The sequence below is a fragment of the Dendropsophus ebraccatus genome, chromosome 6 (genome assembly GCF_027789765.1).
Source record: "Dendropsophus ebraccatus isolate aDenEbr1 chromosome 6, aDenEbr1.pat, whole genome shotgun sequence".
Taxonomy (NCBI): Eukaryota; Metazoa; Chordata; class Amphibia; order Anura; family Hylidae; genus Dendropsophus; species Dendropsophus ebraccatus.
In genome coordinates this window covers 6,465,715-6,490,832 of record NC_091459.1, presented here as the reverse complement: position 1 = coordinate 6,490,832, position 25,118 = coordinate 6,465,715, and the positions used below count along the sequence as shown (strand labels likewise).

The window sequence follows — 25,118 nt, the reverse complement described above, 5'->3', positions numbered from 1 at the left end:
ACTGCACCAAGCAGGGAGGGAGGAGGTAGATAGATGCACCGACACCTCTCTCCCTCCCTGCTCGGTGCCCTCCATTTGGGGAGCAAGTGTTGTTGCTCCCCAAATTAGTCCATACACATAGCCAATCCATAAAGTGTAGTTTTTACCAGGGCTGTGGAGTCGGAGTCGTGGAGTAAATTTAGAATTGAGTTTTGATATGAATTTTATACGTTTTGCTCATCAATATATTTTATGAGCAGCATTCTAATAGGACACTGGCTCTATTAGATAAGGGTGGTCGAGGAAAAGTTGTCGGTCACTATTTGGCAGTTTGTTTCTGAGCTGGAAGAGTCCATTGTGTTGGGGGAGATCTATGCTGTTCTTTCCCTGAATGCTGGAGGATTGTATATGAGCAGCAGTGTAATATGGAGATATCCTGTGTAATATAGAGGAGGAGGAGAAGACATAAGTAGTGCAGCAGTAACGTCTGTCCTCAATTTGGTGTTTTTCTTTAGTGTTCTATGGCTGCTGCAGCTGTGTGTGTGAGTGTGTGTGTGTGCGTGCGCACTATAGCTGCAGCAGGCTGTGTGTGTGTGTGTGTGTGTGCTACGGCTTCAGCAGGCTGTGTATGTGTGTGTATGTACTATGGCTGTAGCAGGCTGTGTGTGTGCTATGGCTGCAGTAGGCTGTGTGTGTGCTATGGCTGCAGCAGGCTGTGTGCTATGGCTGCCGCAGGCTGTGTGTGTATGCTATGGCTGTAGCAGGCTGTGCGTGTGTGTATGCTATGGCTGCAGCAGGCTGTGCATGTGTGTATGCTATGGCTGCAGCAGGCTGTGCGTGTGTGTATGCTATGGCTGCAGCAGGCTGTGTGTGTATGCTATGGCTGCAGAAGGCTGTGCGTGTATGCTATGGCTGCAGCAGGCTGTGCGTGTGTATGCTATGGCTGCAGCAGGCTGTGTGTGTGCTATTGCTGCAGCAGGCTGTGTGTGTGCTATGGCTGCCGCAGGCTGTGTGTGTATGCTATGGCTGTAGCAGGCTGTGCGTGTGTGTATGCTATGGCTGCAGCATGCTGTGCATGTGTGTATGCTATGGCTGCAGCAGGCTGTGCGTGTGTGTATGCTATGGCTGCAGCAGGCTGTGTGTGTATGCCATGGCTGCAGAAGGCTGTGCGTGTATGCTATGGCTGCAGCAGGCTGTGCGTGTGTGTATGCTATGACTGCAGGCTGTGTGTGTGCATGCTATGGCTGTAGCTGGCTGTGCGTGTATGCTATGGCTGCAGCAGGCTGTGCGTGTGTATGCTATGGCTGCAGCAGGCTGTGTGTGGGCTATTGCTGCAGCAGGCTGTGTGTGTGTGTGCTATGGCGTGCTCCCACACCCACAGTGACCCTTCTAAATCACTATGGCTGACCTTTATATTACAGGTATCTGGCATTGTTAGCAGAGTTTCTGTGTGTATGGTGAATATTTAGTTAGAAACATAGAGGATTGTCAGCAGGAAAAGACCACCTGCTCCATCTAGTCTAGTTGTGAGTAGTTCAGGACATGGAGGCTGGAGACTAGCTGCATCCACTGCACACACAGGAGAATCTGCTTTATATCTTTCCTTTTTTCCCTTAATAATCGCCCCAGGAACATGTAGGACATTAGGGAGAAGCTGTTGAGCCAGTGTGATAAATAACTCCCCTGGTATCTGACTGGCCATTTATGAAGGAGCAGGAGTCAGAGTCGGGAGTCAGAGTCAGTCCTGATAAAATTCAGGAGTCTGAGCTGCGGCTTACCGACTCCACAGCCCTGGTTTTTACATTACATCACATACTCCATATACATCAATACAGTCCTTAGACTTCTACATATACTGCGCCTCCTGATGGACACTCCATTGGAATTACACCTAATTCGTGGCGTCACGGTTTTTGAGAGAATTTGAAGTCTCCATCAGGGCTGTGGAGTCGGAATCGGAGTCGTGGAGTCGGAGTTGGAGCTAGTTTTGGCTGGAGTCGGAGTTGGAGTCGGAGCTAGCTTTGCCTGGAGTCGGAAAAAATGTACCGACTCCAAATCCAGCTCTAAAAAAATCTTTAAAAAATGTAGAATTGAATTTTGATATGAGTTTTACAAGTTTTGCTCATGAATATATATTATGAGCAACATTCTAATAGGACACTATTACATAAGGGTGGTCAGGGAATATATCAGTAATAGGACACTGGCCCTATTAGATAAGGGTGGTCGGGGAATATACCAGTAATAGGACACTGGCCCTATTCGATAAGGGTGGTCGCGGAAAAGTCGTCAGTCGCTATTTGGCAGTTTGTTTCTGAGCTGGAAGAGTCCATTGTGTGGGGGAGATCTGTGCTGGTCTCTTCCTGGATGCTGGATGACTGTATATGAGTAGCAGTGTAATATGAAGATATCCTGTGTAATATAGAGGAGGAGGAGAAGACATAAGTAGTGTAGCTGTAACCTCTGTCCTCAGTGTGGGGTTTTCTCTCTGGGAGAAGATTGTGTGTTTTTCTTCAGTGTTCAATGGCTGCAGCTGTGTGTGTGTGTGTATGTGCTATGGCTGCAGCAGGCTGTGTGTATGTGTGCTATGGCTGCAGCAGGCTGTGTGTATGTGTGCTATGGCTGCAGCAGGCTGTGTGTATGTGTGCTATGGCTGCAGCAGGCTGTGTGTATGTGTTCTATGGCTGCAGCAGGCTGTGTGTGTGTGTGTGTGCTATGGCTGCAGCAGGCTGTTTGTGTGTGTGTGTGTGTGTGTATGCTATGGCTGCAGTAGGCTGTGTGTGTGTGTGTGTGTGTGTGTGCGTGCCCCCACAGTGACCTTCTATATTACTGTGTGACCTCTATATCACTATGTGTGACCCCTCTCTATATCATTATGTGTGACCCCTCTCTATATCACTATGTGTGACCTCTCTATATCACTATGTGTGACCTCTCTATATCACTATGTGTGACCTCTCTATATCACTATGTGTGACCCCTCTCTATATCACTATGTGTGACCTCTCTATATCACTATGTGTGACCCCTCTCTATATCACTATATGTGACCCCTATCTATATCACTATGTGTGACCCCTCTCTATATCACTATGGCTGACCTCTATATTACAGGGATCTGGCATTGTTAGCAATGTTTCTTTAACCTCTTAAGGACGCATGACGGGTATACCCGTCATGCGGCCGTTAAGAGTAAACAGAGAGGGCTCCCGGCGTGAGCCCTCTCTGCAGCGCGCGGTCCCCAGTTGCTAAGTGCAGCCAGGGACCGCGTGTATTAGCCGTCGCGGACGATCGTCGCGGCCGGCTAATTAACTATTCAAATGCCGCTGTCAAAGCTGACAGCTGCATTTGAATAGCAGCTGTGCCCCCTCTCCCTGGTGTCCAGTGGGGGATCTCCCCCCCGCGATGTGATCCAAAGGGGAGATCCGTTCTAATGAGCCGGCCGGGGCTTAGCGTCGGAATGACGCTGATCCCGGCTCGGCAATCTATTCAGATGGTCTGCAGCAGACCATTATAATAGAGCACCGAATAAATAAAAAAACATGTTTTTTATCACCGCGTGCGTAATTGCCCGAACTATTAATTAATCACATTCCTGATCTCGCACGGTAAACGGTGTAAGCGCAAAAAAATCCCAAAGTGCAAAATTGCGCATTTTTGGTCGCATCAAATCCAGAAAAAATGTAATATAAAGCGATCAAAAAGTCGCATATGCGCAATCAAGGTACCGATAGAAAGAACACATCATGGCGCAAAAAATGACACCTGACACAGCCCCATAGACCAAAGGATAAAAGCGCTATAAGCCTGGGAATGGAGCGATTTTAGGGAACGTATATTTGTTAACAATGGTTTTAATTTTTTACAGGCCATCAGATCCAATAAAATTTATACATGTTATATATCGTTTTAATCGTAATGACTTGAGGAACATATATAACAACTAAGTTTTTCCATAGGACACACGGCGTAAAAATGAAGCCCCCCCCCAAAGAAAAATAATTGCGTTTTTTTTTCAATTTCACTGCGCATATAATTTTTTTATGGTTTCGCAGCATATTTTATGGAAAAATTCAGCCTGTCATTGCAAAGTACAATTAGTGACGCAAAAAATAAGGGCTCATGTGGGTCTGTAGGTGTAAAATGCAAGTGCTATGGCCTTTTAAGCACATGGAGGAAAAAACGAAAACGCAAAAACGAAAGTTAGCACGGTCCTTAAAGGGTTAAGTCTGGTGAATATTTAGTTAGAAACATAGAAGACTGTCAGCAGGAAAAGACAACCTGCTACATTTAGTCTAGTTCTGAGTTGTTCAGGACATGGAGGCTGGAGACTGGCTGCATCCACTGCACACACAGGAGAAGCTGCTTTATATGTTTCTTTATTCCCTCAGAAGTCGCCCCAGGATCATGTAGGACATTAGGGAGAAGCTGCTGAGCCAATGTGATAAGTAGCTCCCCTGGTATATGACTGGCCATTTATGAAGGAGCAGGAGTCCGAGTGGGAGTCGGAGTCGGTCCTGATAAAATTCAGGAGTCGGGAGTCGGTCCTGATAAAATTCAGAAGTCGGAGTTGGAGTCGGTCCTGATAAAATTCAGGAGTCGGAGTTGGAGTCGGAGCTGCGGCTTACCGACTCCACAGCCCTGGTCTCCATGATCTACTAAATTAAGGGAAATAGCAGTATATGTGCACTTCTCCTTTAACCCTGAGGACCAGGCCCAAAATGACCCAGTGGACCGCGCAAATTTTGATCTTTGCGCTTTCGTTTTTCCCTCCCACCCCCTTCTAAGAGCTCTAGCACTTTCAGTTCTCTATCTACAGGGCCATGTAAGGGGATGTTTGTTACAGGAATAGTTGTACTGTGTAATGGCGTCTTTCATTTTACCATAACAGGTATGACGGAATCCCAAATATATTATTTATGAAGATATAAATAGGTGAAATTGTAAAAAAAGAATGCAATATGGTAACGTTTGGAGGGTTCCTGTGTCTACGTAATGCACTATATGGTAACAGCGACATGATACTATTACTCTATAGGTCAGCCCGAAACAACCATATGCAGGTTTACACAGATTCTCTAATGTTATATATATATATTTAATTAAATCCTTTTTTTGGGCAATTAATTATTAATAAAATGGGCTTATAACAGCTTATAACAGTTTTATTTTTTCACCTACGGGGCTGTATGGGGTGTCAATTTTTCCGCCATGATCTCTAGTTTTTATTAATACCATATTTGTGAAGATCGGACATTTTGATCACTTTTTATTAATATATATATATATATATATATATACTGTAACATAAAATTGGTAATCCGTGCACTTTTTTCCCTCTTTTCGTCTACGCTGTTCGCCATGACACTTGTTATATTTTAATAGATCGGACAATTACGCACACTACGGTATATTATATGTTTATTTTTTTTATATGTTTTATTTATATAATGGGAAAGGGGGGTGATTTAAACTTTTATTGGGGGAGGGGTTTTGGGGTAGTGTGTTAGTGATTTTAACTTCCTTTTTTTTACATTTTAAGTCCCTTTGAGGGACTTGTACATACATAACTTTCATTATATAAACTGATCATTGCTATGCCATAGGCATAGCATTGATCAGTGTGATAGGCGATCTGCTCAGTGAGCCTGCCTGTGCAGGCTCAGTGACCAGAGCACCGATCTGACCGCACAGAGGAAGGTAAGAGACCTCCGGCGGTCTGTTTTAACGATCGGGACCACCGCAGTCACACTGCAAGGGTTCCGATCGGTAAGTGACAGAGGACTCCCCTTGTCACTTACACTTAAACGCTGTGGCTGCGCTGCGATCGCGGCATTTAAGGAGTTAATGTCACGCTGCAGGAGTTAATGTCACACTGATGACGCGGCCGGAGTTAATGTCACGCTGCAGGAGTTAATGTCACGCTGATGACGCGGCTGCATCATCAGCTGCTCAGCCGCGATTGGCTGAGCATAACTGTGCTCAATCAATCGCGGCTGAGCACAGTTATGACGCGGCAAAGGAGGGGCCGACATGAGGGACGGCAGGAGTGGGTCGGCCGGCCTCCCGAAGATGAGGTCTTTGACAAGATTACAGACGGGGTCGGTCGACACGGATCAGGTACGTATACTGCACTACACTTCCGGGTACACGGACGGGGGTCGGGGAACACGGGAAGGGGGCCATTCACATACATAACATACATTACAAAGTTGTATAACTTTGTAATGTGTGTTATTTTGTGAATAATTTCTTAGTGCCGCACTACCCCTTTAACGAGCAAGGGTTAAAAAACTGCTTCATAAATCTCCCACACACTTGTCATAAAGCCTTTTTAACAAAAAAAAAAAAAAGTCTTTTTGCCCTTTATGTTCAGCATAAACCATAGAAAATCAGGTGTGGGAGGAGGCCATCAAACAAAAACCTGCAACTTTGTGGCTTGGTCACTAATGGTGGTTTTACACGGAGCGATAATTCACCCAATCGCACGATTAATAATTTTGAATGAACAATGTTTTTTTTATAACGATCAGCGTTTAGACGGAATGATACATCGAATGGAAAAATCGTTATGCGATCGTTTTGCGATCGCTTAAGCCTATCTCACACATAGGTGAAATCGTTTAAAGAATGCTTACACGGAACGATCTGCGAAATTTTTGCGAACGATCAACGACAATTTGAGAACTTGTTGAAAGATCAAAATGAACGATTTCTCGCTCGTCGCTTAATCGTTTGCTGCGTTTACATGTACGATTATTGTTCGAATTCGATCGTTATCGTGCAAATTCGAGCAATAAATCGTTCCGTGTAAAACCACCATAAGGGGGGTTAATCACTCACAGCATTGGCTTCAGATTGCAAAATGAGTACTGTCTCCAGCTACCCCCACTCTTCCCTCTGCCCTGAGACTTTGCATCATCCTCTGATATCATGGGATGCTTTACTTGTTTCTGAGCTTTAGCCCCTTCTCCTGATTGGAACAGGTGTGAACAGTCAGATCCGGACGGATCAAAACTTTTGACACCTCTCAAAAATTTTTTGTAACGACAGTGACACTTTAGACAAGAACTATCAGCAGGTTAGACAAATGTAACCTGCTGATATGGCCCTATTGTACAGGAGACGCAGAGGTGGAAGGTGTGTCTCTTACCTTCCTACTTGAGGCCATTCCAGTGCAGTTAGTTGTGTGCTCCACCGTCTGTTGAGACCGTTAGAAACACTTAGACACCCATTAGGAGCAATGCCCCACCCCCATTAAACCTATCCAGCTCGCTCCAATCATTATCATTAGAAAGGGGCGGGCCATCCGGTGGGCGGATCCGCACTATGGGGGCGGGCAGTGCTCCTAACCATCTTACCAGACCGTAAGGCAAACTACTAACTGCACTAAAATGGTGCAGAGGAGGAACATAAGAGACATGCTATAAGGCTGTATTCCCACTTTCCTTGTTCCTCACGAAACACGAACGTGGAATGCCTGTAACGGAGTCTCCCCTGCCCGGGCAGCATCTGTAATTAGATGCTGGGAGTGGGGGAATTGTACAGGTATGCACCATGCTGTAAAGAATCAGCCGTGCGGCACTGTCATTACAGCACGGTGCATATCTGTACAGTTCCCCCGCTCCCAGCATCTAATTACAGATGCTGCCCTGGCGGGGGAGAGTCCGTTACAGGCATTCCACGTCCGTGTTCCGTGAAGAACACGGAATGTGGGAATACAGCCTAAGGGCCCTATTCCACCGAACGATTATCGTTCAGATTATCGTTAAATCGTTCGAATCTAAAGGCCCTATTCCACCAACAGATCTGACGACAGATTATCTGCCAAAGATTTGAAGCCAAACCCAGGAGTGGATTTGAAAAGAGGAAAAATCCAGTCTTTCCTCTATGACCTGTTCTCTGATTATAGTCTGTTCCTGGGGTTGGCTTCAAATCTTTGGCAGATAATGTGTCGTCAGATCTGTTAGTGGAATAGGGGCTTAAACGATAATCGTTCGTTTGAATAGCAGTTAACGACTAACGACCGAACAAGAAATTGTTGATCGTTTAATAAGACCTGGACCTATTTTTATTCGCTCGCTCGCAAATCGTTCGCATTGAATAAGAAGTCGTTCGGTCGTTCACAGTAGTGACGAACGCAATAGCGACGTCAAGACGACCGCAACAACGATCATAAGTAACGATTATCTTTCCATGTAAATGGGCGAACGATTTCTGGTCTTTCGTAATAGCGGTCGTTTGGATCGTTTATCGTTAACGATTATGCGAACCACAATCGTCCGGTGGAATAGGCCCCTAATGCTACGTTTACACGAATCGATAATTCGCCCAATCGATCGTTTAACGATTTTGAAGCAACGATTTGGTTTTTATAAAGATCAGCTTTTAGAGGCATAAATCGTTAGAAAATTCGTAAGAAAAATCGTTATTGCGATTGTCTTTAAGATCGCTTAAGCCCATGTTTTACATAGGGTAAATCGGTGAAAGATCTGCGAATTTCAGCAAACAAGCGACGATTTAAGAATACGTTGAAAGATCAAAATTAACGATTTCTCGCTCGTTGTTTGATTGTTTGCTGTGTTCACACGGTATGATTATCGCTCAAATGCGATCGAATATGCGAAAATTTGAACGATAATCGTTCCGTGTAAACGCAGCATAAGAGACATAGCTTCCTCCTCTGCGTTTCCTGTGCAATAGGGACTTATCAGCAGGTTAGATTTGTATAACCTGCTGACAGTTCCCCTATAAACAAGGTGAAAAGATTCTGTGATTGAGCCTCCAGACCTCTTCTACCTCCTCAGCCCCTATAGCTCTGATCCTGAACCACAAGGGCCCCCTCAGACTGTCCGAAATGTTGGGAAATACATAGGTACGTGTGTATGTATGAATGTATATGTATATATACGTGTGTGTATGTACTGTATGTACATGTCTATATGTATTTGTGTGTGTGTGTGTGTGTGTGCACCTGTCAGTATACACAGCTCTCTCTCTTGATAAAATACCTTGGATTTCTTATGACATTATTAGTCTCATTGGCCACAGATGGCTGCCGGTAATACACTTCACCTGACAGTAGCGCAGCTATGGCCTCCACAGGTGGGCAGCAGTGGCGCACTATGTCAGCCGTGATGTGTGAGGCGCCCAGCCCCCGGTACAGCTCCCTCTCGGCCCCCGGTACAGGTCCCTCTCGGCCCCCGGTACAGGTCCCTCTCGGCCCCCCGGTACAGGTCCCTCTCGGGCCCCCGGTACAGGTCCCTCTCGGGCCCCCGGTACAGGTCCCTCTCGGCCCCCGGTACAGGTCCCTCTCGGCCCCCGGTACAGGTCCCTCTCGGCCCCCTGTACAGGTCCCTCTCGGCCCCCGGTACAGGTCCCTCTCGGCCCCCGGTACAGGTCCCTCTCGGCCCCCGGTACAGGTCCCTCTCGGCCCCCGGTACAGGTCCCTCTCTGCCCCCGGTACAGGTCCCTCTCGGCCCCCGGTACAGGTCCCTCTCGGCCCCCGGTACAGGTCCCTCTCGGCCCCCGGTACAGGTCCCTCTCGGCCCCCGGTACAGGTCCCTCTCGGCCCCCGGTACAGGTCCCTCTCGGCCCCCGGTACAGGTCCCTCTCGGCCCCCGGTACAGGTCCCTCTCGGCCCCCGGTACAGGTCCCTCTCGGCCCCCGGTACAGGTCCCTCTCGGCCCCCGGTACAGGTCCCTCTCGGCCCCCTGTACAGGTCCCTCTCGGCCCCCTGTACAGGTCCCTCTCGGCCCCCGGTACAGGTCCCTCTCGGCCCCCGGTACAGGTCCCTCTCGGCCCCCGGTACAGGTCCCTCTCGGCCCCCGGTACAGGTCCCTCTCGGCCCCCGGTACAGGTCCCTCTCGGCCCCCGGTACAGGTCCCTCTCGGCCCCCGGTACAGGTCCCTCTCGGCCCCCGGTACAGGTCCCTCTCGGCCCCCGGTACAGGTCCCTCTCGGCCCCCGGTACAGGTCCCTCTCGGCCCCCGGTACAGGTCCCTCTCGGCCCCCCGTACAGGTCCCTCTCGGCCCCCGGTACAGGTCCCTCTCGGCCCCCGGTACAGGTCCCTCTCGGCCCCCGGTACAGGTCCCTCTCGGCCCCCGGTACAGGTCCCTCTCGGCCCCCGGTACAGGTCCCTCTCGGCCCCCGGTACAGGTCCCTCTCGGCCCCCGGTACAGGTCCCTCTCGGCCCCCGGTACAGGTCCCTCTCGGCCCCCGGTACAGGTCCCTCTCGGCCCCCGGTACAGGTCCCTCTCGGCCCCCGGTACAGGTCCCTCTCGGCCCCCGGTACAGGTCCCTCTCGGCCCCCGGTACAGGTCCCTCTCGGCCCCCGGTACAGGTCCCTCTCGGCCCCCGGTACAGGTCCCTCTCGGTCCCCGGTACAGGTCCCTCTCTGCCCCCGGTACAGGTCCCTCTCAGCCCCCGGTACAGGTCCCTCTCAGTCCCCGGTACAGGTCCCTCTCCGCCCCCGGCACAGGTCCCTCAGTCACCTGTACGAGTCCACACAGGCAGCTGCCGCGGGAGATTATGAGGAGATGATACACAGCGACATTACACGGTACCTTGTCCTGACAGGAATCTGCAGCCATGCCTCGTCACTCGTCACACCTCACACAGCTCCACAGGTAGACGCCACACACGACCAGGCGTCCATACACTGACCTGCCTGACGTTTCGGCGCTTCTTTCCGGCTTAGCAGGGGGCTCGTTGTCGTCGCCCCTGGTGATCGGGGCGCGCTCCCGACCACGGCGCTGTCAGCTGAGGGAACCCGCCGGCGTGTGCGCGCAGTGACGAGCGTCCGCGTCCCTTCAGTGACTGGTGCGGCTCATCAGTGGTGGCAGATGTGAGGAGCTGATGGCGCGCACAGTCATGAGGGAGACCTGAGGTAAGGACAGCAGCAGGGATGAGTCCTAGCGAGATATACAGTGTATATAGATGGAGACAGCATTGAACCACACAGGTGTTACTCTGCAGAAGCAATGGCCATAGATACAGGCTCTATTACAGGCCCTATTACACAAAACGACTTGCCATCACGGGCGATAATCGTGTCATGTAATGGAAGACAACGATAAGGCGACATGAACAATGGCGGCTGATTGTTGCTGACGCTTGTCTTTTAAACAACTGTGATAGCATCGATCAGCTGCCCTCGCTCCACTATCCTCTATGGGCTGCCCAAACAATCTAGCGTTCACCTGGGCAGCCTCCCCTGCCCTTACCTGCTCGCTGCCGCAGCATGTAGTGGCACCAGCAGCGAGCGGGGAATGAGAAGCTGCGCTCGTTTGCTCCTCTATGTAGCCCCGTGTAATAGGGGCTTTACATCGCAATGATTGGCGGTCTGCTGTGGCCACTCCTGTTACACGAAGCGATGGCGGTACACCGCCGATATCTTCTATGGGCTGCCTGGACGATCTAGCGATCACTTGGGCAGCTCCCCCCCACTCTTACTCGCTTGCTGCCAATGCGTATAATAGCGTCAGCAGCAAGCAGGGAACGAGGAGCAAGCGAGTGCTAACAGCGCTGGTTTGCTCCTCTGCATCGCCCCATGTAATAGGACAATTAGCCTCACACATATCTGACCTAAAATTTTGTTTCACACAGGGGAGAATGGGAAGCAGCATGTCCCAGAGCAGGTCCTCCCCAGAGCACATGTACATAAATAAAGTTATTGTGTGGGACAGTTAACATGGCTGACCACACCAAGGAAAGTAGGGCCCAGATTTATCAATCTGTGTAAACAAAAGTTGATGTAATTTGCCCACAGTGACCAATCACAGCTCATCTTCAGGGACTCTGTGTGTGAACCCTCTGTAAGGGTGCCTTCACACGTACCGTATCGCTGCGTTTTTATCGCGTTTTTTCATGCGCGTTTTGATTTTCACATGATTTTCATGTGAAAATCAAAACTCGCATGTAAAAATCGCACCAAAAACACAGCAATAAAAACGCAGCGATACGGTACGTGTGAAGCTACCCTTAGGGCTCATTTTTTTGTGGAACAAGTACTTAGTAAATGTCACTGGGACATGGGAGGAATCTCTTTTTTATGTGTGGCTTTTGATGGGTTTTATATTATCAGTTTTGGATAGTAAGATAATGTCCATGGGTTATATTGGTAATACAACTGCAACCACGATATTAATGGCATTTACATGAAACCAAAATATTTTATGCTCTTGTACATTTAAAACTACGTTTGATAGAGCCTTGAAATAAGGCTTATAATAAGCAGTAAGTGTGATTTCTATTGTATGTAGCTTACCTTGTAACTGGATGCTTTGTCACTGGACTTACACATTACAAAGTTGTATAACCTCACCCCCACCCCTCTGGAAGTATTAAAATACATACGTACCTTATCCCTGTCGACCACAGCCGGCTCCATCTTGTTTCGATGACGTCTTCACAGGGCGCCAGCCCCCTTCTGCCATGTTGTAAGATGACTCACAGTTTGCTCAGTTCAGATTGGCTGTGCAAGCTGTCTTTCATCTGATGCTGCCCGACGCAGAAGAAGGAAATGCCAAAGGAATGAAGACGCCGACGGGATCTCCAGGGACCCGTGATCGGTGGCAAATTCAAAATACGATGGACCTAGGAGTAAGGGTAAGTATAAAAAATGTGTTGGTCATTGTTGTTGGTTTATTTTTTTTTTATCGAAAAGAAAAAGATATTTTCTTTAAAATCAACTGGTGCCAGAGATTTGTAATTTACTGCTATTAAAAAAATCTGAAGAGAAGGATGGTACTTTAGGTCTGAACTGTGAAAGGAACCTAAGGAGGACCTTGTCTGGGGGAAAAGATAGATATGGTTCCGTAGATCCCAAAGCCTGTACTTCACAGACCCTCTTGGCTGTAACTATAGCCAAAAGGAATGCAACCTTGAAAGTTAGAAACTTCAAGTCAACCTACTCCAGAGGTTCAAATGAATATGCGCACAAGCATCTTAGAACCAAAGTCAAATCCCATGGAAAAACAGGTCTTACAAGAGGAGGTCTTAACCTGTCAATGGCTCTAGAGAAATCCTTTATCTGTTGAATTTAAAGTAACTTCTACCCTAAAAAAAAACCTACAGGGCAGCCATCTTTACTTTAATGGAGCTTGGCCTTAGACCCTTGTCGAACCTGTCTTGTAGGAAATCCAGTATCTGGGGAGTAGAAGGAGAACTTACATCAATCTCCTTAGATGCTGCCCAGGTCTGGAAGATTTGCTGAATTCGTAAATCTGATCTGTTAGTCGCCTTAATTCTCAAGTGAGAAAGGGTTTGGAACACTCTCTGCCAGAATTCTGAAGTTCCTAGTAGGGGCCCGTTAGCTTCGAAGCTGTCAAGTTGAACCCTTTTCAGGTTCTGGCAGCAATGTGTCCCTGGGTTATCAGGTTTGGCCACAGCGGCAGCCTCCAATAATTCCCTTGACTCATTGCCATGAGCACCGGAACCAAGCTCTCTTCGGCCAGAAGGGAATGATTGTTATCACTGAGGCTTGGTCTTGTCTGATCTTCATTAATTCTCTTGGTATCATGGAAACAGGTGGAAAAATTTAGGCCAGCTCGAACCTCCATGAAATGGTCATGGAGTCTGCTGCAACTGAGCTGTTCAAGATGTACAGGGAACAGAACGTGCTGAGTCTTGTGTTGGATCATGTCGCTATCAGATCTATCTGTTGGAGTCCCCACTTCTGAACCAATATCTCAAAAAGGGTATAGTTTAGACAGCATTGCCCTCTCACAGTCAAACCGCGACAAAGGCGATCTGCCACGGTGTTCAAGTCCCCTTTCATGTGGGTTGCAGATAACCTCGTTATGCTCCCCTCTGCCCAGTTGAAGATCCTCGCCAATTCCTTCAGAAGGGACCGGGATCTGTTACTTCCTTGCTTGTTGATGCACCACACACACCCTTTCGTACTGCCTTCTGCAGGAGCAATGGAGCAAAATGTTGAAGGGCGCAGGGGGGGGGGAATGAGAATATAGAAGTAAGCTTTTGTAGGTATAATGCTGCAAGGAAGTTGTTTTTTGAAAGAACAAACTGAACAAAGCAAATGTGTCTATCCGAAACTTTATTTTTATTATGAAACGACTGAGAAACCTTAAAGTGACACTGTCACCCCTTTTTTGCACTCTGACATCTCTACACAGGGCTAAAGGGTAAATTTAGCATTTTTCATACCTTATTTTATATCATACATCATGGTGCTTGTTCAAGTAAAAAGTAATCTTTTATCAACTGCAGATTGTATTAAGTGGGCGGGGCCTCGCGGCATTAGCACCACTTAGCCCCGCCCACAATGTCACCATTGGCCCCGCCCCAATAAATAAAAAGCAGCAAAAAGTAGTCAGGAACTTACCACAAACAATGCAGGCAAGATGTTTCCCCTTAGCCATGGTTTTCCGGACAGTGCCTGCTCCACCTGAGCCTTTTCTGGAGGACATTGATAATATATACTGTATTTTCCAGCGTATAAGACGACTGGGCATATAAGACAACCCCTGACTTTTAAAGAGATTGTCAGGGGTTCGCCTTATACGCCGGAAAATGTTAACCCCTGCTGCGGTCAGGCAGGGGTTAACTGCCGCTAAAGTAATAAAACAACTAACAGTTAACTTACCTGGGCCCGTTCCCGGCCTCCACACGTCTTCTTCTCGGGAGAGCTTCGGAAGAATGACAGAGGCTTCGGGTACTTCCGGAGCCTCCCGAAGCCTCTGTTATTCGTCCGAATCTCTCCTGAGCAACCAAGCGTATCCGATTAGCGTCTCCACGTGCCTGTATGACCTCCTTACAACGCCTGGGCATGCTCCTGATGAGGTGGTTGATGGTCTCCTGAGACATCCCCTCCCAGACCTGGACTAAAGCACATGATGTCCCAAATGTGCTCAATCGGATTCAGATCTGGGGAACAGGCTGGCCAGTCCATAGCTTCAATGCCTTCATCTAGGGGGAGCTGCTGAACAGTGTACTAAAAACTCGCTCTCCCAGCCGTTCCAGACTATTCACCATTATTTACAACAGTTAGGACAAGATTACCATTTGTACCTTTTTCTTTATCTGGGTAACACTTTAGGAGCCTTTTATGGTGTATTGATCTTATAGAAAGGTTCAGAAGTATCTCAGGATAGAGCATAAACTGGAGAAAAACTGTGCTGCATCCATTAGATTCATTATTGAGGAATTTCTAAAGACATTGGGAGAGGTCTTGTAATTTACAAATTTACTCACTAGATGGCAATAAAAGCAAAACAACATGTACTGTAGCGTAGCTTACACTAAGGGCTCGTTCCCACTGAGGAAAGGTAGCGGAATTCCGCGACGGAATTGTCCGCCGCGGAATGCCGTTAGCCTCCCGCTCATAATGGGAGTCTATGGGAGGCGCGCGCTCCTGCCCTGTCCGCGCTGAAGAATGAACATGTTCATTCTTCAGCGCGGACAGGGCAGGAGCGCGCGCCTCCCATAGACTCCCATTATGAGCGGGAGGCTAACGGCATTCCGCGGCGGACAATTCCGTTGCGGAATTCTGCTACCTTTCCTCAGTGGGAACGAGCCCTAACAGGAAAAAAAAATAACATGAAAAATTACAATATAAATAAATTCTTGGCTGGTTCACCTTTATGGTTGGTTCATTTACACCCCACATTGCCTAATATTAACTATCCAGCTCACCCCCACACATGTGCAAACCACTACATACATATACTGTATCAACATCAGGTCTATACTTTATTTGCTTTATTTAGGCACCATTATCATCCATGACAATATAGTGGTATGCAAAATTAAAATTAATTATCCTGTCCACAGGAGAGCGCATAAGTGTCAGATAGTGGAGGGTCCAACAGCTAGGACCCCCTTCAATCTTCAGAGTGGGGCCTCAGGTCTTTGTTATGAATGATGCAGCAAGCTGTCTGTACAAGCTGACATGCTATTTATTGTCTTTGGAAGCTGCTTGACAGAGGTGGAGAAAATCTTCAAAAAAGGCAGAAATTAGGATAAATAGGTTATCCATACTCTGCATCAAAAGAGTACAGAATGTCCTTGCAAATCAAATTAGTCGCAGTCTACCAATGCCTAGTGGGTTCTCCAAACTCAGATTTTTTTTTTTTTTTTAAACCATATAACCTTGAAACGATGGCTTCCAGGGACAGACTTAGTAGAGTCTGAAGACGTTTTGCTCGCTTTATGTGGTGGCCAGTCGTGTGCCTTAGATAACAAGTCCATCCAATTTCAGACTGGCATACATTTTTCCCACCAACTTCCATGATACTGTCTATTGATGAAAGTCATATAGGCCTTATGGCCTAATTATTTGACAGATGTTTGAAGCCAAAGCCAGGAATGGTTTTGAGAAGAGGCGAAATCTCAGTCATTCCTTTATGACCTGTTCTGTTTATAGTTTGTTCCTGGCTTTGGCTTCAAAAACATCAGATAAATCTGCCGGTGACAGCCCAATCAATATTGTATTGCAAATCTTCACTCGTTTAATGGGCCTATTACACAGCCCGATAATCGTTTAGCAAGGGTGTGCAGCCATGCTAAACATAGTTATCGGTGTCCGTGCAACCTTTGCCCAAACAGTTCACATTACCTGTCCACGTTCCTGGTGTTCTCTTGTGCAGCTTCAACACAGCCTGTCTGAGCCGTTGTAATAGACCTTTGTTACAATGGTTTGAGTTAGGACCCTATTCCACTGGACGAAGTTAATGATTAACGACCGAACAAGAAATCGTTGATTGCTTTATAAGACCTGGACCTATTTTTATCGCTGCTCGTTCGCAAATCGTTCGCATTGAATAAGACATCGTTCGGTCGTTCGCAATAGATACAAACGCAATCGCGAATAAATAGCGAAGGAAAAACAATCGCAATTACGATCATAAGTAACGATTATCGTTCCATGGAAATGAGTGAACGTTTTCAGGTCTTTCGCAATAGCGGTCGTTTGAGATCGTTAAAGATTATGCAAACGATAATCGTCCGGTGGAATAGGGCCCTTAGCCTCTTCCCTCCCAATCCTCTTTCCGAACCTTCCACTTGGTGCAGACAATATAATCATTGCTTTCAAGAAAGAATAAGGGTCCTATTACACAGATCGATTTTTAACGATTAACGTTCGCAAACGAGATTGTTTATCGTTAACCTGAAATCGTTCGCCATATTACACAGAACGATAGTCGTTAGATACAATCGTTATTGCGATCGTTTATTCCTTCTGATCTCAGGAAACCAATGGGCAATGTGCTATTACAATGACCGATTAGTGAAAAAGTGCGGAACTTGAGCGAGGTTCAGATCTAAATCAACATACGATTTTTCGAACATTGCCTGCAATTACACAGAACAATTATTGTTTAAATTTGAACGATTTAACAATTTTTCGCACAATCGTCCCGTGTAATAGGGCCTTAACTGTACAATCGCTGTAGCTTGGATATGCTACTAATTGGACTCTATCACATGCTTTTATTCTATGCACTAATTTTTATTGAAAAGTACAGACAGTTTCATACAAGAGGTTTAAAAAAATTTATTTATTAACCTCAAAACTTTGAGATTACAGGCCTTGATACCTCATACGGTACCTACTGTAGCGGCATCAAACGAGACGCAGCCCACCCCCCACACACACACACACACAAATAAACTCAGACCCTGTATTTTACTCCAGTAAGCTCTTGACACTGGGGCCCATTACAGGGACAGGGCTTAGTATAAGGTGATGAGAAAATAATGTATTTCCCGGCATATCATGATTGTATCCATAAGGACAGAGGATTGCTGATCTTCTGTATCTTCTCTGTACAATATTGACTGGTTTTTGGTAGTGGATAATAACTTCCTAAGGCACATACATTTTATCGATAAAACGTCCTTTGGCCTTAAAGGGAACCTGTCACACACACCCCCCACCCCGTGCCAGAGTGACAGGCTCCCGACCCCCGCTACAGCCCCCTATACTCACCTTATCCCACTTCTGGATCCGGTCGGGTCCCGGAGATCTCAGCCGCTGCAGCCCGGCGCGCGCGCTAAGAGAGGAGTCCAACCCTCATAGAGAATGACGGAGAGTCCAGCGCTCCGTCATTCTCTATGAGCGCTGGACTCTCTCTCAGCGCGTCCGCCGCAGCTGCAGCGGCTGAGATCCCTGGGACCCGGCGGGATCAGGTGAGTATAGGGGACGGGGGGTGACAGGTTCCCTTTAAAGTAGTTATCCAGGATCAGAAGAAGCTCCTGCAATCACTGCTGGAAGAACGCACAGTGGTCGTGGGGTTATGGTCTCAAGAAGGTTTCAGAGTCTGGAACAAAAAGAAGATCACGCAGAGACAGTTAAGGAGAACGATTATTTTATTGAAGCTTTAACTTAAATCACAAGGCAGCACAGAAAAACAATGAAATGTTAACCAAAGTGTGACAGAAGAAATACAGCCAATTGTGCATCACAGACAGAACCACAGAGGTGAGGAACCCCACAGGAATTCTCAGAGCTGGTAAACAAGTCAATAGAAGATATTACATATGCAGTATGGTAAACTATAACAAACAACATCTGGAAACACCATGGCGACATCAGCTCGAGGTATTCTCCCCCCAATGTCTATTCCTAAAGGGGTACTCTGGGCAGAAGGGCTTTTTTCGCTATGACCAGAGAGGGTTGATGAAGGCAACGATATCCACTAACCTCCCCGGTTCCAGTGCCACGTCCTGCATTGTGCTGCTCCAGACTGCGGCGCCCGACTGCTTTCTGGTCTGTGACATGGCTTGAGACAAGACTTTTTTATATATATATATATATATATATATATATATATATATATATATATATATATATATATATATATATATATATATATATATATATATATATATTCAGCGTCTGTAGCGGGGTACTGCCTCTGCCGCTGAGCAGGCTGGAAACGTCACATCTAAAGCCACGTCACAGACCAGGAAGCAACCGGGCACCACAGACCAGAGCAGTGTGATGCAGGACCCAGCGCTGGAACTGGGGAGATGAAAGGACTTTGTTGCCTTCATCCACCCTCTCCCTGGCCACAGTGAAAAAAGCCCTTCCGCCCAGAGTACCCCTTTAATGAACAATGACCCAGCATGGCTAGATCATAGCCTTTACAGAAGTATGACACTGACTGAACAGCAATACATTTAGAAGTCATGGATGGTCTTAGAATTCCTCTGGTTTTCTCCACCATCTATAAAAAGGAATACAGCAAATGCTTGAAGGTATGGTATAGTAGTCATTAACAGGGTGGCTAAATTATCAGAAAAGTCAACACACATGCACTGCAGAAAACAAACTCATTAGAACTAGGCTTTTCTACTAAAAGCTTTTCCAAAATCTCACAAACAAATGTTTATTTTGTAATGTAACATTTATAACATTGGTATATAAAGCATGGAGACTATTCACTGCTTAAGGAGAACCGAGTTCATTTTTTTTTTTTTTAAGTGCTTGTCCTGAAGAAAAAAAAAAAGCTCTTAGACCTCATAAGTGCTTCTTGGTATAAACCTTTAACAGTACCATTGTACAGATGATGACCACTACAGTGAACATTACACATCATGCTGCTTCTGTAGAAAACCGCTTCCCAAGCCAGTATAAATATTGTACAAATTTAAAAAAAGACAAAGTTGCACTCGGAGCAGAAATCAAATGCTACCTTAAAATGGAGCCTGAAGACAACGAAATGCACACGATCTACGCAAGACGAGGGTGAATCCACATAGACACAGTTGCTGTGGATTTCCTGGGGGGGGGGGGGAACATTTACAAATCTCATCCACATGTTTTCCCCACAGATCTGCAGTGAAACCCTTAGCCTATGTTCCCACTTCGGGAGAAAATGAGTCAGTCTCATAATCACGATTATATGCAGCTATGATTATAAAGAGATGGACACCTTTTCCCACCATGTTCCCGAAGTGGGAAACGTAGCCTTAGAGTGTACCTGTCATTAGGAAAAAAAAAGAAAAGTTGTGATCAGTCTGTTCAGACCGCGACCGATGAGGAGAATCAGTGGGGGAAACTACTGCGTTCCTCTTCCTGCTGTCTGTCTGTGGGGTATGGCTCCAAAGACTTACATCATTATACAGCCATCCAGGCAGGGGCGTAATTAAAAATAGCTGGGCCCCATAGTAAACTTTTGATTGAGCCCCCTTCTGACCACAAACCCATCAAGTGTAGACATAAAACATGTCACTGCAAGTGCTTGTCAGGCGTGCTCGCAGTTAAAGGGACTATTGTCACACCCAGGAGGCCCGCTCGGCCACTGCAAATGAGGAAGTAGCCTATCCAGCCCCAACGCGATGGCGGTAGTTACAACCCTGCATTCAGGTCACAGTCAAGAGAGATTGTGCAGAGCGTGGACTTTTCCGATCTCATTCTCCTGATCAAACGCGGTCTGAACACTCAGACCCCGATCGTTGGTGTAAGCTTGTTTACCGCTTCCACAGCAAAATCCATCCCATGTGAATAAACCCTTAGAAAACAGAGCTAAGCATTGCAAGCAAACATTTACGCTAAAACTAATTATGGGAAACACTGTTCCCGATAATTAAGTACACCTGTAGTGTAACATATGAGGGATCACTGCCCCCGATATAACACTCTGGTAGGCAAAAACTACCAATTTTGTACATAAACCATTATGGAAGACACTGCTCCCGATAATGTGAGCTCAAATTCATGATATAAGTTACTGGAAAATCTGCTTTAAAAAGGCCTAAGATGCCAAACATAAAATGGCTTACAATCCAGAGGGTACATAGTAATCAGTTAGACCAATACCATCAGCTTCCCGCCTTAAAGGGGTTAATCGATTTAAAAAGTACTTGTCCCCTATCCTCAACCTCTGTGACCCTGGAGATCGCGACTCTGTTCCTTTGTAATAAATCGATCTGTGACATGCAGCTCCATTCATTCTCTATGAAGCCACTGAGGAGAGCAAAGTACAGCCCTCTGCTCTTTCCGGCAGCTCCATACAGAATGAATGGTCAAGGACCGACCTGCTGCTCAATTCATAACAAAAGAGCTAGATTGCAGGGAGAGAGATCCCCAGGGGCACGGAGGTAGGACCTCCCTCCATCGCATTGTTATCCCCTATCCTGTGAATAGGGGACAAGTATTTTTAAATCAGAAAACCCCTTTAATATAACAGGACTGAAGTAAAAGGACAGAAAGTAAGCCTTAAGTAGGACATCTTAATAAACTTAGAGGCAGTGTATGGCTTAGGAGTGCTTGTGTGTCAGTGCACCTGCCATTACTAATCATGCAATGCAACAGAAAAGCCCTGGCACTCAGGAGTGGTGGACTGTATTAGCAGAATGGTGGAATATGCACAAATAACCCCTGGTACAAGGTCACTGACCTACAGCAGGGGGCTGCTGCCATTTGCATACGTTTTGCTCCATGTTTAGCCTTCTGTTACATGGCACAGGGAGAGCAGAGATTCCAGTATCATGTCAGATTGGTTAAGCAGATGCTGCTTTTATCATACAAAGAAAAAAAAAAATCCGACAGTATAACCGTCAATTATGGAAGGCACTGCTTCCGATAATTACCAGAATAACAAAATTAACACCATTTATAGTGATCACTGTCACTGATAAATAAATAAGTATTCAGTGCTATGCAGACGTTCAGTCACGCTAGTTTTAACCCATCTATTCGTATAACTGCTGCCCCTGCTGTACAGGGAGGATAGCAGCTACTCTGTAACCTACAAGAGGCAGCCAATAACAGATGGGAGACAAAACCAGGTCAGTCGCTATTAAAGGCCTGCCTCAGTACAGTAAGTGTTCCTGGTTTTCTCAAGTGTCTGGACATTCTGAGGCTTAAAGTGGCACTTTCATCATAGAAAACTTATCAGAGACACGTCTAAAGTTTTGATTGGTTCGGGTCTGAACACTCACAGCCGAACCAGTCTGGAGAACAAGCCGGAAGACGGCCACACGTCACGCACTCCTCTCCCGACACTGTGTCACGTCATGAGTCGGGCTCATAATGTAAAGGCCCTATTACACGGAACGATTATCGGCCCGTGTAATAGAAGACACTGATCAGCCGACGGACTGATAATGCAGACAGAACACAAAGCGGTGCTGTCCTCTCCTGGCTCGTTCTGGCAATCGTTGGGGATCTGAGCACTCAGACCCAAACTTTTGACTTGTCTCTATGACGTTAAAAGTTTTCTATGACAACAGTATAGCTTTAATTTCCAGGGGATAGGTGTATGTATAAAACTTACATCACAATTTCATATCTTGTAAATACCAACCTTGGGCACAGTAGATTAAAGAAAAAAAAAATAATAATGAAATCCCCAGTCCAGTGGCAATTTCAATGGCACAGAATGAAATATATACCTGACCAATTTAGCTTGAAGTTGATTCCAAAAGGAGACAAGGTGAAGGGAAAACGGGGGGGATTGTAAATGAACAGGAGATCTTCCCTGGTGTATGAGCGTAAGTGCTTCACGTTTGACTTGTACAGCATCATCTTAAAACTATACCAACATGGTAGAACCTTTAAAACTCGTTGTCTATCTCCCAGACCTCGCCCGTCAGGGCGTTTGCAGCACTCTGTAGAGTCCAAGTGAGAAGAGCCAACTGGTTTTTAAACAGATCTTCGTTAAATTGTGCCTTGTCTTTTATGAAACCTAGGTGCGTCATCACTGCGTCGAAAGTGTGGTTGCCATCACCGTAGAGAATGTGACGAAATGGTGTCTCTTTAGGAGAAACGTACGGAGACAACATGGAATGCTCAATCTAAAAAGGGAAAGAGGCAGACAGATCACATTAAATATCCCAATGCTCAACAAACTATTACTAAGGCAGAACAAAAATACAATAAAATCAGTAATTAAAAAAAATGTTTTTATAATATATATATATATATATATATATATATATATATATATATATATATTATAAAATAAATATATGTAAATATATATATTTTATTTTTAGGGGGGAAAAAAGCTTGACCTAGCTAAAAAATTTAGCCATGTGTTCAGGGGTTAGGTCATGATTACAGGCCACTACATCACAGGCCACTATCGCCATGACTGTTACCCCCATTCTGTTAGTTTAAAACTACTAAGTTGATGCTGAGAAAACGTTCAACTTTTCTTTTTTTTTTTTTTTTTTTTTTATACAAGGGAAGTCAAAGGTCACCCCTTTTTAGGGCAAGTACCCAGATAGTCTCTGAGCAAGCTACACAGAAATAGCAACCCATGCTCTTCAGCATTCACAGGTCTCTGGAAGAAGGTGGGATCTATTCATGTTACTTTCCCTATGTATCCTGCCAGTTGTTTTAGGAGTCTATGGGGGATGAGCAGCTTGTGTGGGGTGACATTTATATTTGGTATTGCAAATTTTTAGCTCATTGTGAATTACACATTTTCAGCTTTATCATATTTACTAGAAATTCTAAAAAGCGGCGTACACTTCTGTTCTGGAAGCCTACATATTGTTGTTGGTGTAACCCAGTCCCAATAGTAGACGAGGTTTGGTTAACTACCTTCATAAGTCGATCATTTAGAGATCGCAGAAACGGTTTGTTGTGCAGGTCGGATTCAGTAATAGTTGTCTTGAGTTTGGTTGCTGCTCTGTTGAAATCACCCCAAGCAGAATTAATCCAGTTTACGTTCAGCTGCATGGTCTAAAAAGGTAAAAGAGAAGGAAAAAGATGTCACATCCAGGCTCTTTGTGTACTGTATGTTTAGTTGTAAGCAGATCAAGAAGGAAACATGTATGAAATGTATTGCATTAAAGGGGTATTCCACTCAAACATAACTTTTGATATGTTGCTGCCCATGGTGAGACTAACAGTTCCTTTCATACTTGTTATTATCTATTCAGTCTCCTACCCCCAGTTCTCAGCTGCTGCTTTCTGCTGAAGACACAAAAATCTGTGTGTAAGCTTCTCTCAGTCTCCCCCTCCTCCCCCTCCCTTCTGAGACAGCTGATGTAAACAAGCCCTGGTTGGCTTTATCTGCAACATTGTAGCTTCTTTGTATTGCTGGGAGAATTAATCAGTGAATTAGCAACGTGACCTCAGAATAACCCTCCCAGCATTACAAAAAAGCTACGATGTTGCAGATAAAGCCAGCCAGGACCTTGTTCACATTAGCCGTTTTAGAAGAGAGGGGGGAAGGGGAGACAGAAAAGTTCACACAGATTTGTGTGTCTTCAACAGAAAGCAGCAGCTGAGAACTGGGGGAAGGAGGTTGAATAGATAAGTATGGAAGGAACTTTTAGTCTCACCATGGGGCAGCAACATATCAAAAATTATGTTGAGTGGAATACTGCTTTAAGTGGTGTCAAAAAGTTCCTTACAACTAATGCATTAATTTGCAAGAAGAGATCCTTTGTTCTTTTCCGCAGTTCCTCTGAATATCTAGCGACGTCCAGTGGCAGCTGGTGGTCATGTGTTAAACGCAGAATTATCTGGCCTGTCACACTGGCAGCAGTCCTGCACATACTATCGACATCAACCAAGTTCTTAAAGTTCTGGTACGTGTCCTTCTCGGTTCCAAGATATGCATAGGGTTTTTTTGCCTATAGATAATACAATAACCAGTACAAAGATTAATATAGGTTTTTATTAATCCTATCAGCTGGGACGTAGAATGGGAACATTGCAGTGGATCTTTTACTTAAAAGTATGAAAGACTAAAAGACCCCCTCCCCCACAGTAGCAAAGACAAGGGGTTTACCTTCTGAAAACGAAATGATGCCGATGGGATACCAGAAAATGTTAGGAATGGATATGCGGCATCTTCCATTGAGAATCCATTGCTGAAACTACAAAAATGATTAAAAATTACTTTTCCAGCTAAAACGTAGCTCAGATGTCTACAGGATTGTGGTTTGTTACATTGAATATTTAAGGGAATCAGAAGCCTAATAAGCAAGGGCGTAGCTAGAGGCTCATGGGCCCTGGTGCAAAAGTTCACTCCCACAAATGTGCTGATTGGTTCCCTTTAAAGCAGATGTTCCACAAACATTTATCTATATACAGAATAAATCAAGGGTGAGGAACGTCTTTACTACCAAGGGTCATTTGGATATTCAGGTTGTCTAAAAAGTACTGTACATTCATTGATGTAGACAGGTTTTAGATAGCCTCATGTAAGGTG

General features: G+C 45.8%; 2 protein-coding genes and 1 long non-coding RNA gene across 8 annotated transcripts in view; 1 reads left to right on the top strand and 2 right to left on the bottom strand.

Moving 5' to 3' along the window:
* The window catches only part of TNK2 (tyrosine kinase non receptor 2), a 157,160-nt gene extending 146,367 nt beyond the window's left edge, over nt 1-10,793 (bottom strand). Inside the window, exon 1 of one of the 2 annotated variants that reach the window (XM_069974438.1) lies at nt 10,545-10,793. The gene's annotated coding sequence lies outside the window, so the exon portion shown is untranslated. The remainder of the gene's footprint in view (nt 1-10,544) is intronic. The other variant, XM_069974439.1, reaches the window with a different exon arrangement.
* LOC138795410 (uncharacterized) lies at nt 10,649-24,811 on the top strand. Its single transcript, XR_011363600.1, has 3 exons — nt 10,649-10,867; nt 24,364-24,492; nt 24,597-24,811. It is a non-coding gene; the product is annotated as an uncharacterized lncRNA (long non-coding RNA).
* Nucleotides 22,404-25,118, bottom strand: part of TFRC (transferrin receptor) — a 71,263-nt gene continuing 68,548 nt past the window's right edge. For all 5 annotated transcript variants that reach the window (XM_069974441.1, XM_069974445.1, XM_069974442.1 and 2 more), the window contains exons 16-19: nt 24,696-24,783; nt 24,316-24,537; nt 23,498-23,638; nt 22,404-22,743 (exon numbers count right to left, since the gene is read on the bottom strand). In XM_069974441.1, the coding sequence (XP_069830542.1) occupies nt 22,504-22,743; nt 23,498-23,638; nt 24,316-24,537; nt 24,696-24,783 (691 nt within the window). In that variant the 3' untranslated portion in view covers nt 22,404-22,503. The remainder of the gene's footprint in view (nt 22,744-23,497; nt 23,639-24,315; nt 24,538-24,695; nt 24,784-25,118) is intronic.